We start from the raw sequence: 13,937 nt of genomic DNA, 5'->3' as shown, positions 1-13,937 counted from the left end.
GGGTGGGGGGCGCGCCCTACCCCCCTGGGCGCGCCCCCTGCCTTGTGGGCCCCCTGTTGGCTCTCCGGTGCCCATCTTCTGCTATGTGAAGTCTTTCGTCCGAAGAAAAATCATAAGCAAGCTTTCGGGACGAGACTCCGCCGCCACGAGGTGGAACCTTGGCGGAACCAATCTAGGGCTCCGGCGGCGCTGTTCTGCCGGGGACACTTCCCTCCGGGAGGGGGAAATCATCGCCATCGTCATCACCAACGCTCCTCTCTTCGGGAGGGGGCCAATCTCCATCAACATCTTCACCAGCACCATCCCCTCTCAAACCCTAGTTCATCTCTTGTATCCAATTCTTGTCTCTAAGTCTGGGATTGGTACCTGTAGGTTGCTAGTAGTGTTGATTACTCCTTGTAGTTGATGCTAGTTGATTTATTGGTGGAAGATCATATGTTCAGATCCTATATGCATATTAATACTCCTCTGATTATGAACATGAATATGCTTTGTGAGTAGTTACTTCTGTTCCTGGGGACATGTGAGAAGTCTTGCTATTAGTAGTCATGTGAATTTGGTATTCGTCCGATATTTTGATGAGATGTATGTTGTCTCTCCTCTAGTGGTGTTATGTGAACATCGACTACATGAAACTTCACCATTATTTGGGCCTAGAGGAAGGCATTGGGAAGTAATAAGTAGATGATGGGTTGCTAGAGTGACAGAAGCTTAAACCCTAGTTTATGAGTTGCTTCGTAAGGGGCTGATTTGGATCCATATGTTTCATGCTATGGTTAGGTTTACCTTAATACTTATTTTGTAGTTGCGGATGCTTGCAATAGGAGTTAATCATAAGTGGGATGCTTGTCCAAGTAAGGACAGCACCCAAGCACCGGTCCACCCACATATCTAATTGTCAAAGTACCGAACGCGAATCATATGAACGTGATGAAAACTAGCTTGACGATAATTCCCATGTGTCCTCGGGAGCGCTTTTCTCTATATAAGAGTTTGTCCAGGCTTGTCCTTTGCTACAAAAAGGATTGGGCCACCTTGCTGCACTTTATTTACTTTTGTTACTTGTTGCTCGTTACAAATTACCCTATCATAAAACTAACTGTTACCTATAATTTTAGTGCTTGCAGAGAATGCCCTGCTGAAAACCGCTTATCATTTCCTTCTGCTCCTCGTTGGGTTCGACACTCTTACTTATCGAAAGGACTACGATAGATCCCCTATACTTGTGGGTCATCACTCCTCTTTGGTTTTGGCTTTGGAGCTGGAGCAACAGCCTTGGGAGTAGGTTTGGGCTTTGATGGAGCAGCCCCTGATTTGATAGCATCTCCCATGAGCTTCTGAGCTTTGGGTGCTGGTGCAGCATCCTCTTCCTCTTCCTCTTCTTCTGAATCTCTCCTCATTGAGGGCTTGCCAAGAACTTTGGCAGTAGTGGTTCTGGCCCTCTTCTTATTACCATCACCTGCTGCTTCACCATCATCTGATTCAATGGTAAACTTCATGGTTTCCCCTGTGGAAACTTTCCTTGTCTTTGACATTGGCTGTCTTCTTGCTGGCATCTTTGTTTTCAGACCAGGTTTTGTTGCAGCAGCTGTGCCATACTCTTTCTTAAGCACCTTCTTCTTTGAAGTGGCTTCATCTTCAACTGCCACATAATCTTCATCCTCAGAGTCATAAGTTTTCTTCTTCCTTGTCCTGGTAGCAGCCTTTGGCAGATTGCTTGGTGTGCTCCTGCTACCATCATCATAACTGCTGGAGGGATCTGAACCCTCACTCAACTGCACCTGTTGCTCAGACCTGTTCTGACTATCACTCTGGTCAGACATCTCTGCAAATACTCTGATAGCAGACCCTGTGAATAGGTTATAGATGAGGTAGAGTAGATGAGCATCACAAAGTACATGAGTTTTGCAAAATGGATGACTTAAAAACTTAGTTTTAGTTCTTCACAGAAAGCATTTCGGATCTACCGATTTGTAAACTCGGTGATACCGAAGCAGCTTTTGGAACCTAAACAGATGAACTCGGTCAGACCGAGTCACAGTTCGGTGGTACCGAGACTGCTAGGGTTTCACAGAGAATCGAACTCGGTCGGCCCGAGATGAATTCGGCGGAGACCTAACCCTAAATTTTCAAATCAAAACTAATCTACGGGACGTTTTCGCTGGACAGGATGATTTCAATCGTGGCAAGAATCATGGCAAAGCAATGTGCTAAGAATCGGAGTTAAGGATTAGCACAAAGTTCAAGTTCGTACCCTAGTTCGGCGACGAACTTGCTACGGCGGCAACGGCGGTGGAGATTTCCGTTGACGGCGGCGGAGACTAGCGGCGGGAGGTCGCTGGTGACGAGAGGACGATCCAGAGGCCCAAGGAGGCAGAGAAGGTTACGCGCGGGCGAGGAGGTTCGGAAAAATTTCCAAATTTTGGCCCGCCGGTATATATAACCTGACCCTGTCGGTGTGACCGAGTGGAACGACTCGGTGGCACCGAGATGCAAAACTGCAAGCAGTTACTGCAACTCAGTGTGACCAAAAAGTTCTAATCGGTTGCACCGAGATTGAAAACCCTAGGTCAACTTGGTGATCTCGGTAGGACCAAAAGGGATGAATCGGTCAGACCGAGATGCACAAAGAGGTTTTGGAGGTTTAAGTCTATGACGAATCGGGGACTCCGAGTGCTCCTCACACAGAGTGGTTCGAATCTAACTTGATCAAACTTTGTGATGTAGCATGAATAGAGTTTGAGACGAGGAAAGCATAGATAGCTAGAGGGAGTTCTTAGGCATTCTTGTCCATCCATTTGGCAAAAGAGAAAGAGCCAAACAATCAAAACAACAAATGGATGTCCTCGAATGAGTAAAATATGCAACCAACATTCTCACACAATAAAATGGCAAATGAAATATGTGACAAAGCATGCACAAACACTCTAGCATCTATCAAGCAATTTGGCGATGACTAGGTCATCTATATATGAGTATATTGACTTAGGAGTCAAATTAGAACATTTGATCATAGGTCATACTCATCGTTTAAGCACAAGTGGGGTTACCACTTTTACATAAAGCATTGTTGTGTTCACACCATTAGAGTTGCTTTAGCTCAATTGATTAGAGTAAAGCTCCCCCTAGATGTGATATCCCCCCTAAGAGGGATGAACTAACCTTGGGTTTTGTCGATGATGACTTCATGTAGGTGTTGAAGATGTAGATGCTCGATGTTGATGTAGATCATCCGGAGCAATCCTTTGGAGTGAGTTGCACTTTCAGTACCTACACGAGTTAGTCCCACAAGGAACAAACAAGGATATCCATAGACATAGAGTGATGCATACACAAGATGATGTCCATGAAAGAATTGGGTTACCTTGTCCCTTGTCTTACCAACAAGAGGGTTTGTGACTCCTTGAAATAGTGCAAGATATGGAAGTTGTTTGCACTTGTTCTCGCCAAAATGATAAGAGTGAACTATGTTGGTGGAGTCACCCTCAAGAACTCTATAGTTCTTCTTCTTCTGGATCCACACCATCTTGATGGGAATCCTTGGAGTTGTAGTTGTACTTGATGAAGTAGAACTTGATGTAGTCTTGGGAACCCACTTGACCAAGGCCTTAGGTGCTTCTTCAAATGTATCAATTTCCTCTTGAAGCTTGTCCTTGCCTTTTTGCTTGTGGTCTTGTGGTGGAAGATCATCTTGAGCTTGTGTCCCTTTGAAAGAAGTAGGATCATACTTCTCTTGTTGAGGAACAAACTTCGTCTTGGGGTATTGAACTTCTTCCCACTCAACTCCATTGGCATTGAACTTTGGTTCAAAACCAACACCTTGATTCTTCCGGTGTCTTCCTTGCTTGCGTACAATTTCCTCAAATTGCTTACTTCCGGCAAGGCTCTTGTAAACACCTTTCTCTATAATTCCCTTCAATAAGCTATTTTCTTGCTCAAGTGTAACTTGGCTAAGAGAATCATTAGTGGAATCAAGAGAATTACTAGAAGCAACAACATTGGATTTAGCATGATTGTTGTTACTACTAGATGAAGCATCTTTCTTGTTCTTGTTGCTAGATTTAACTTGTGGCATGTAAGTAGACAAGAGTAAACGCTTGGCAATGTAAGAAGAACTTTTCTTGCGAAGATCATCATTGATTGCCTTTAAAAACTCATGCTCTTGCTCAAGATTGAGTTTTTCAAAGCATAGCTTGTCATGAATCTTTAAAAGTTCTCGACGATTTTCCAAGGTAGTTTCATGAGCTAACTTAAGAGTGTTTAGTTTTTTAGTTAGACGCTCAATCTCCTTCTTATCATCGTCATTCGTTTTATCTTGATTAGCATGATTAATTGACATTTCATCATAGTTTTCATCACTAGAGTTGTCAACAAGTAAATCATCATCACCTAGCAAATCATCTTCAGCACTATTGAAATCAACATACTCGGGATGTGTTACCTTTGGACCTTTGGCCATGAAGCATCTTCCAATTCCTTCATTTGGTGAGTCAAATATGTCGTAGGCGTTGGTTGACACAAGTGCTAGACCGGCAACAACTTCATCTTGAGTATATTCGGAGTCGGAGTGATAACTTCTTTCGGAGTGATTGTCGGAGTCGGAGACGGATACCCATTCACCAACATGAGCTTGATGTCTTCTTTTTGTGTAGCTCCTTGATGACTTTTCCTTCCTTTCCGAGTCCTTGCTTCTCCGAGAGGGTTTTCGTTCATAACGATCATCTCTACTCCTCCTTTCTCTTGGTGGTGATTCTTCTCTTCTACTTCTTCTTTTGGGAGAATCTTCTCTTCTTTTGTAGGGGCCATACACTCATTGGAGTAGTGTCCGGGTCTTCCACAATTGTAGCAATTACGCTCACGACTAGAAGATCTTTTGTCATTGTAGGACCTTGACTTGGAACTTCTTTCCTTGCTTCTACTCTTGTAGAACTTGTTGAAGTTCTTTACCATTAGGCTCAATTCTTCATTGAAGGTTTGTTTCTCACTTGATGATGTGGGAGCATCACACGAGGCTTTGTAAGCACCACTTGACTTGTTGTGAAGCTCTTCCTTATCCTTGAGTGACATCTCATGAGCAACAATTCTTCCAATGACTTCCGTTGGCTCGAGATCTTTGTAATTGGGCATCATTTGGATCAATGTGCACACGGTATCATATTTTCCATCCAAGGCTCTTAGGATCTTCTTGATGATGAATTTGTCGGTCATCTCTTCACTTCCTAAGCCGGCAATCTCATTTGTGATGAGAGCAAGCCTAGAGTACATTTCAGCGACACCTTCTCCATCCTTCATTTTGAACTTGTCAAGTTGACTTTGAAGCACATCCAATTTGGATTCCTTGACGGAGTCGGTACCTTCGTGCATATCAATCAAAGTATCCCAAATTTCCTTTGCATTCTCAAGACGGCTGATTTTGTTGAATTCTTCGGGGCACAATCCATTGAAGAGAATGTCACAAGCTTGAGCATTGTATTGTAGCATCTTCAACTCTTCCGCGGTAGATTCACGGTTAGGTTCTTTCCCATCGAAGAATTCACCTTGCAAGCCAATACACACAATAGCCCAAACAGTGGGGTTATGTCCACGAATATGCGTTTTCATCTTATGCTTCCAACTAGCAAAATTTGTACCATCAAAGTAAGGACCTCTACGGTGGTAATTTCCCTCGCTAGACGCCATACTCTCCTAGGTTGTGAAACCAAGGCTATGACCACCAAAAGCTATGGAAATCAAAGCAAATGGAGACCAAAGCTCTGATACCACTTGTAGGATCAAAAGTATGTCTAGAAGGGGGTGATTAGACTACTTGACCAAATAAAAATCTAGCTTTTTCCCAATTTTAGTTCTTGGCAGATTTTAGCAACTTAGCACAAGTCAAGCAATCAACCTACACATGCAATTCTAAGAGTATAGCAGCGGAATGTAAAACAATTGCATATGAAGGTAAAGGGAGGAGATTGAGGGAGCAAACGCAATGTTGACACGGAGATTTTTATCCGTGATTCCGATAGGTGGTGCTATCGTACATCCACGTTGATGGAGACTTCAACCCACGAAGGGTAACGGTTGCGTGAGTCCACGGAGGGCTCCACCCACGAAGGGTCCACAAAGAAGCAACCTTGTCTATCCCACCATGGCCGTCGCCCACGAAGGACTTGCCTCACTAGGGTAGATCTTCACGAAGTAGGCGATCTCCTTGCCCTTACAAACTCCTTGGTTCAACTCCACAATCTTGACGGAGGCTCCGAAGTGACACCTAGCCAATCTAGGAGAAACCACTCTCCAAGAAGTAACAAATGGTGTGTTGATGATGAACTCCTTGCTCTTGTGCTTCAAATGATAGTCTCCCCAACACTCATCTCTCTCTCATAGGATTGGATTTGGTAGAAAGAAGATTTGAGTGGAAAGCAACTTGGGGAAGGCTAGAGATCAAGATTTATGTGGTTGGAATGGAATATCTTGACCTCAACACAAGTGTAGGTGGTTCTCTCTCAGAAAATATGTGTTGGAAGTGTAGGCATGTTCTGATGGCTCTCTCCATGAATGAAGAGTGGGTGGAGGGGTATATATAGCATGCACACAAAATCTAACCGTTACACACAAAATACCAAACTCGGTGGGACAGATTCAGAGAACTCGGTCAGACCGATTTGGTTCATAATGTGACCGTTAGGCATTTCGGTGGGACCGACATGTCAACTCGGTGGGACCGATATCATTAGGGTTAGGGCATAACATAATCTCGGTGAGACCGATTACACAAACTCGGTGAGACCGATTTTGGTAATAGTCAAACAGAGAGTTGGTCAGGCAAACTCGGTGGGACCGATTCGCTCATCTCGGTTGGACCGAAATGTTACGAAAAGGAAACATAGTGTTTGCATTGCAATCTCGGTGGGACCGATCGCTCATCTCGGTTTGGCCGAAACGTGAAGGGAAACAGAGAGTTTGCAGTCCCATCTCGGTGAGACCGAGATCCCTATCGGTGAGACCGAAAAGACTAGGGTTTCTGGCAATGGCTATGTCAACTGAACTCAGTGGCTCCGGATAGAAAGAATCGGTGGGGCCGAGTTGGATATTTGGTTTGGGACATATGTGGATATGAGAAAGTAGTGGAGGGTTTTGGAGCATATCACTAAGCATTTTGAGCAAGAACCTCATTAAGCAACACCTCATCCCTTCTTAATAGTATTGGCTTTTCCTATAGACTCAATGTGATCTTGGATCACTAAAATAGAAAATGTAGAGTCTTGTGCTTTGAGCTTGAGCCAATCTTTTGTCCTTAGCATTTTGAAGGGTCCACTTTCTAATCCATGCCATGCCAATCATTGAGCTTTCCTGAAATATTTATCTTGGAATAGCATTAGCTCAATGAGCTATATGTTGTTAGGAATTACCAAAACCACCCAGGGATAGTTGCACTTTCAGGTTCCTACATATTCTACGAAGATCTTTATCGGTCAAACTGCACAACAACATACGTAGTTCCCTTTGTCATCGGTATGTTACTTGCCCGAGATTCGATCGTTTGTATCTCAATACCTAGTTCAATCTCGTTACCGGCAAGTCACTTTACTCGTTCCGTAATGCATCATCCCGCAACTAACTCATTAGTCACAATGCTTGCAAGGCTTATAGTGATGTGCATTACCGAGAGTGCCCAGAGATACCTCTCCGATACTCGGAGTGACAAATCCTAATCTCAATCTATGCCAACTCAACAAACACCATCGGAGACACCTATAGAGCATCTTTATAATCACCCAGTTACGTTGTGACGTTTGATAGCACACTAAGTGTTCCTCCGGTATTCCGGAGTTGCATAATCTCATAGTCATAGGAACATGTATAAGTTATGAAGAAAGCAATAGCAACAAACTAAACGATCATCGTGCTAAGCTAACAGATGGATCAAGTCAATCACATCATTCTCTAATGATGTGATCCCGTTTATCAAATGACAACTCTTTGTCCATGGCTAGGAAACCTAACCATCTTTGATTAAGGAGCTAGTCAAGTAGAGGCATACTAGTGACACTCTGTTTGTCTATGTATTCACACATGTACTAAGTTTCCGGTTAATACAATTCTAGCATGAATAATAAACATTTATCATGATATAAGGAAATATAAATAACAACTTTATTATTGCCTCTAGGGCATATTTCCTTCATTAAGTTCATGGAGAAACAGAGTAATGCAATAAGAACGATGACATGATGTAGACAAGATCTATTTATGTAGAAATAGACCCCATCTTGTTATCCTTAATAGCAACGATACATACGTGTCGGTTCCCCTTCTGTCACTGGGATCAAGCACCGTAAGATCGAACCCATCACAAAGCACCTCTTCCCATTGCAAGATAAATAGATCAAGTTGGCCAAACAAAACCCAAATATCGGAGAAGAAATACGAGGCTATAAGCAACCATGCATATAAGAGATCAAAGAAGACTCAAATAACTTTCATGGATAAAAAGATAGATCTGATCATAAACTCAAAGTTCATTGGATCCCAACAAACACACCGCAAAAAGAGTTACATCACATGGATCTCCAAGAGACCATTGTATTGAGAATCAAACGAGAGAGCGGAAGCCATCTAGCTACTAACTACGAACCCATAGGTCTACAAAGAACTACTCACGCATCATCGGAGAGGCACCAATGTGCATGATGAACCCCTCCGTGATGGTGTCTAGATTGGATCTGGTGGTTCTGAAACTTGCAGCGGCTGGGATTGATTTTTGTCGACTCCCCTAGGGTTTCTGGAATATTGGGGTATTTATAGAGCAAAGAGGAGGTGTGGGAGGCCACCGAGGTGGGCATAACCCACCTGGGCGCGACTGGGCCTCCAGGCGCGCCCTGGTGGGTTGTGCCCCCCTCGGGGCACCCCCCCAGGTGCTTCTCCAGCCCACTAGATGTCTTCTGGTCCAAAAAAATCCACAAAAAGTTTCGCTGCATTTGGACTCCGTTTGGTATTGATTTTCTGTGATGTAAAAAACCTGCAAGAAACAGCAACTGGCACTGGGCACTATGTCAATAGGTTAGTACAAAAAAATGATATAAAATGACTATAAAATGATTGTAAAACATCCAAGAATGATAATATAATAGCATGGGACAATAAAAAATTATAGATACGTTAGAGACGTATCAATTGTGATCTGCAAGAGATCCCGGAGGCTGATTATGATGCTAGGTTGGGGAGGGCCGGCAACTACACGGAGACGGAGGATGTGTGCTTAGTTAAAGCACGGGAAAACATCTCTCTTGAGTCCATCACCGGCATGGATCAAACTTATGGCAACCATCGGCAAGGATCAAAGACAAATTTCATCAAATGATGTCATTCCCATCCGGTCGAAGCTTGAACGGCCTTCAATGCTGTTGGGACACCATCAACAAACCTTGCTCTTGTTGGTCCGGATGCTTGGAGCAAGTGCGGAATGCACCACCAAGTGGCTCCACTATTGATGATTATGTGAGCATTTGTTCATCTTCAAGTCCCTAGCCGCGTGCATAGGAAGATTATGGGCTCACAATTGTCTCAATGATTGTGTGTAGGATCGCGTCGCCAACGAGTACTACAAGCAAATCCTGACCTCCAATGACCGGTCATTCAATCTTCAAAATTGTTGGAAATGGCTCTGGGATAATGAGAAGTGGAGGATGAGGGACAAGAAATCCCCACCAAAGAGAGGCATGAAAATGGAGGTTGAGTATGATGATGATAGTGATGATGCACCAAGAGGAGGACGTTCTTCACAACATTGAGAATGTTGCTTGATTGATCTGTGTCGTTTGAGCATCTTTTCCCTTGTTCTATCGCGCATTCATGACCCTAAACTTGATACCTCATTTGTTGCGCATGATTTTGGATGTGACGAACTAGTATGATGATCAACTAGTGATGTATGAACTTGTCATGATGAACTTAAATATGTGCTTATTATTGTATTTGCGAGATGGTGAGCCCTCCAGTGCGGAATAGATCCCGCAAACGCGTCACAAAAAAAATTTGCGGGATGGGTTTACGGGAACTGTTCCCCCAGAGGGCTCACCGTCCGGTAAATAGTTTTTGCGAGAACCCTCAAACAACTTTTTTGGCCCGGCCGTTTGCGGGATCTGCTAGAGATGCTCTAAGGTAATCTCCAACGGCAACCCGCAAAAACCTCCCACATCCGTCCGCAGATAGGGGGACCAGTCTGCAGACACGGTTGCGGGAGGCAGCCATCCAATGCTAGCCGCATTCATTTACACAACAACTCAAATCAACTAGACAAAATTCGTGCAAACATGGCGGATTTCATATAAAAAAGGCAGATTTTCATAAAAAAACATGACGGATTTCAGATCATTTACATCAACGGTGCTAGTCCGACTCTGAAGGTATAATTAATACCTAATCTAAATCGTCGCCCGCGGATCCCTTTGTCTTCCTCATGTCAGGCAGCCCGGTCATCAGACTGCCGGGAGCCCCGGAGGTATATGCTTCAACGCAAAGGACTCGCTTCCCTGCAACTCATCGAGTGGAACCCCCGGCTGATGCTTCAACGGGAGGGGAAGGCGGCGCCTCCGCTTCCGTGAAGCCCATGTGGGAACGACGGAGGTCCTTGGAAGAGAAGAAACGGGCAAGACACTGGCTGTGTACGCCGGTGTCGCCTAGGCGGTGGCCTTCGTGGGACCCAAGTGGCGGCAGACTCCCGTGTTCTACTTCTCCTCGGTGATGGCGGCGGACACGGAGGCGCCGGCCACCGACTCATTGCTCTTCGCGCACTCAGCTTCGCACTTGCCTGCATGGCACGGTCGCAGGCACGGGAGGCGCGGCCGCAGGCACGAGAGGCGCGGTCGCATGCACGGGAGGCGTGGCCGCAGAGGCGGGAGGCGCGGTCGTCGACGGCAGCGATGACGCCCGTGCCGCCGTGCCCCAGCCGCGCCGGCGTCGAGCAACTGGCCACTCCTCATCGAGTGGCCCTGGAGTGGCGAGTTGTTGAACCATGCGGCGGCTTGGGGCGACAACTTGCTTCGTCGGGTGAGGCACGGAAGGTGGAGCACCGAGTTGCCTTGCTCGTATCCGGCGGGCTCGGCGGGCCACCCAGCTGTCTTGTATGCCGGAGAACTGCTCTTCGGAAGCCATCAGAAGAGTGGTGAGGAGGACATTGGGGGAGCGGCGGAGGGGTGTGGTTCTTGCCCGGCGTCTTCCCTCGTTTAAATAGAAGGCGGACAGTAGGAGCTCGGCCGGCGTTGCGTTTAATGTCGGCCCGCTCGTGAACGGACGTGTGGCAGGAGTAGGTTTCTCGACTTCCATGCGGGGTTAATGGGGCGTATGAATGCGGCGAGGAGGCGTGTTCCGCCGGGCGTGCAGCGCCCTCAGCCAATGCGCCGCTTCAATGACGAAGGCAGTGAGAGGTCGCTTCCGCCCAGAGTCGTTTTCAATGCGGAGCGGTGCGCTTTACAGCGGCATGAATGCGAGCAACTGGCGCCGGGCGGGAGGGCGTGCGGGAGTGGGGAGGGGTTCTTTGGTGGGACAGGGCGTCAGAAGCAGGCTTGGGAGCGGTCCGGACTCCTGCAAACCTCCCCCACTTTTGTCTCCGGTTTGCAGGAGAAATCGTGTCTAGACCATTCTACGGACCGATACAGATCGACGTTGGATGACTTCCGCGGTCCAGACAGCCGGGTCCGAACGGGAGGTTTACGGATCCGCCTAGAGATACCCTTCACGTTCCAACACCCGCGGAGCAACTGTACTATACTCGTAATTATTTCTTTTTCTTGAGCAATTCCGTGTAACCGAGAGCGGCAAAAAAATAACACAATCCCTTCAATCCATATTACTTGTAGCTGCTTAGTACAAATCAGAGGGAGTAATACATTTGCATCCGGCAAGGAGATCAGATTCACTACAATCTCATCGTACAAAAAGATTCATGATAGTTCCACGAATATCGTCGTCAAGCCGTCACATGATCGCGCACGCGTTGACATCATCGTCGTTGAACATGTTGCTGACGGCGTCGCCGCCACGAGCAGGCCTGCGGGTGCGGCCGTGACGATCACCAACATCACCGTAGCCGCGTCGGTGGTAGCTGTAGGTGTCGCGGTACGGCTCGCCGCCGCCGCCGCCGAAGCAGCCCCCGGGAGACGCGAAGCGCAGCGGCGTGCCGCCGCTCGGCCAGAACTCCGCCTTCTTCCCGCTCCGGCGCCGTACCTCCCGCAGCACCTTCCCCCGCTCCACGTACCCCGTCACCCTCACGTTCCCCGTCCCCGCGTCCACCTCCACACTGTCCACTCCTCGGAGGTTCACGAGAGACTGCATCACGGCTCGCTCACAGCCGTCGCAGCACATCCGGACCTTGAGCTCCACCGTCTGCACACATGCAAGTTTTGTGCCGGTCAGGTAAATTGCCGGCGGCCGGCCATCGATCGGTTTCCACCGGGATGGAGATGCAAAGAAACGAACGGGTAGTATATATAAACAAGCACGCGGGTGAACCTGGAAAGACAGGGCCGGTCTGCTCCGACTGGGCACCGTACGACCCGCGGCGCCGTGGTGGTGACGATGCGCGGAGTTTCTGCCCGCCGGGTGGCCGCGGTAGTGTCGCGTGTCGTGGTGCCCCCCGGGAGGGTAGAAGCAGCAGCAGAAGAAGGACAGGAGCACGTCGGAGACCAGGTCCGCCATGTGTGCAGGCGTGACTCGTGAGAGATCCAATCCAAGTGATCAACCAACAACCGATCAACAAGCTCTTGCAGATCGACCGAGTAGCTAGCTTGCTATGCGTGGCACTGGAGCTCCGCAAGCAGTCCGCTGGGATCTACTTAACTGAAGAGTGTCGGCTCGGACGGACAGCCAAAAGCCAATTCCTTTCTGATCTAATCGAGCAATGGGTGCTTCAGTTGTTGGTGTCACATGCAACAATATGGAGGGATTTCTTAAGAAAATGCGGGTAGTTTTCATCTGCAGTGTAATGTAAACCGAGGAGGGAGGTCTGCATGTGTGAGGCAGCAGAAAGACGACAATGCCTTTGGCGAAATAATAAATCAAATAATACGAGTACGCATGCATGCAGCTGCCCTTTTTCTCTTCAGAAAGACTATGTCGATCCAAGAAGCAATGATCCTTATTTAAAATAATAACTCGAGATTAGCCGAAATTGAAAAACATACATATACTTACCGACGAAGGAATTGCCTCATGCAGGGTTTACATCTGCAACCCTGCCCGTAAATCTCCTTATGTGTCTATCCACGAACAAGGGACCAGTCCATGGATGTGGTAGGCGGTCATTCAATGATATTATGTATATGTCCATTAATAAAGGGTTAAATTCAAATAAGTTTGATCCATAGCGCGTCGGATCACATGCCTTATCACAACCAAAAAAGACAAGTATGTTTAAGTTTTTACATGCATGTTCATAAAAAATATCAGTCCGGAAGTCCATGCAAAAATAATTCTGAACCTCCACACCCAAGGTGTTGTCGTTGCTGCGTATGCGGCCTCCTTCTCCGCCGCCTCCTCATCCTTCTTGTCCGCCGCCTTCAACTCACCTTCACCTTCTTTTCTTCCAACATCGTCTTCCTCTCCTCGGCCATGGCCTTCTTCTCTTCGATCATGGCCCTCGTCTATTCGAGCGCTAGCTTCTTCCCGGTCGCCTTCATCAATAGTTTGAACCTCTCCACCTTTTTTTCCTCCTTAATGTCCGAGCGCTTGACGTATGCCTCCTCCTTCTTGGACAAGATGTACTCGAACCTCTCTGTCATCTTCACTGTCGCACCTTCTTGCTTCGCCTTCTCCTCCTCCCACTTCTTTTTCCGAAACCCTCTTCTAACCTTCTTGAGTGGTTCTTTTGTTGGGTTGGTTGGGCCACCGTTTCTTCCTTGATGGCTTGGGTGGCGTTCTTGGCTATGAATAGGTTTCACTTCGGTAGCCCA

The 13,937-nt window shown here is 46.9% G+C and overlaps 1 protein-coding gene across 1 annotated transcript; it reads right to left on the bottom strand.

Annotated features, from left to right (window-relative positions):
- Nucleotides 1-11,840: 11,840 nt before the first annotated feature.
- On the bottom strand, nucleotides 11,841-12,810 carry LOC109734413 (heavy metal-associated isoprenylated plant protein 44). Its single transcript, XM_020293624.3, has 2 exons — nucleotides 12,499-12,810; nucleotides 11,841-12,372 (listed from the first exon to the last, which is right to left on the bottom strand). The coding sequence occupies exons 1-2, from the start codon at nucleotides 12,682-12,684 to the stop codon at nucleotides 11,965-11,967; spliced, it is 594 nt and encodes a 197-aa protein (XP_020149213.1). The 5' UTR covers nucleotides 12,685-12,810; the 3' UTR covers nucleotides 11,841-11,964.
- Between the last annotated feature and the right edge of the window lie 1,127 nt (nucleotides 12,811-13,937).

The sequence above is a fragment of the Aegilops tauschii genome, chromosome 1 (genome assembly GCF_002575655.3).
Source record: "Aegilops tauschii subsp. strangulata cultivar AL8/78 chromosome 1, Aet v6.0, whole genome shotgun sequence".
In the NCBI taxonomy this organism is placed as follows: domain Eukaryota; kingdom Viridiplantae; phylum Streptophyta; class Magnoliopsida; order Poales; family Poaceae; genus Aegilops; species Aegilops tauschii.
Note: the sequence above shows the minus strand (reverse complement) of the source record. Positions and strands in the feature narration are given on the sequence as shown.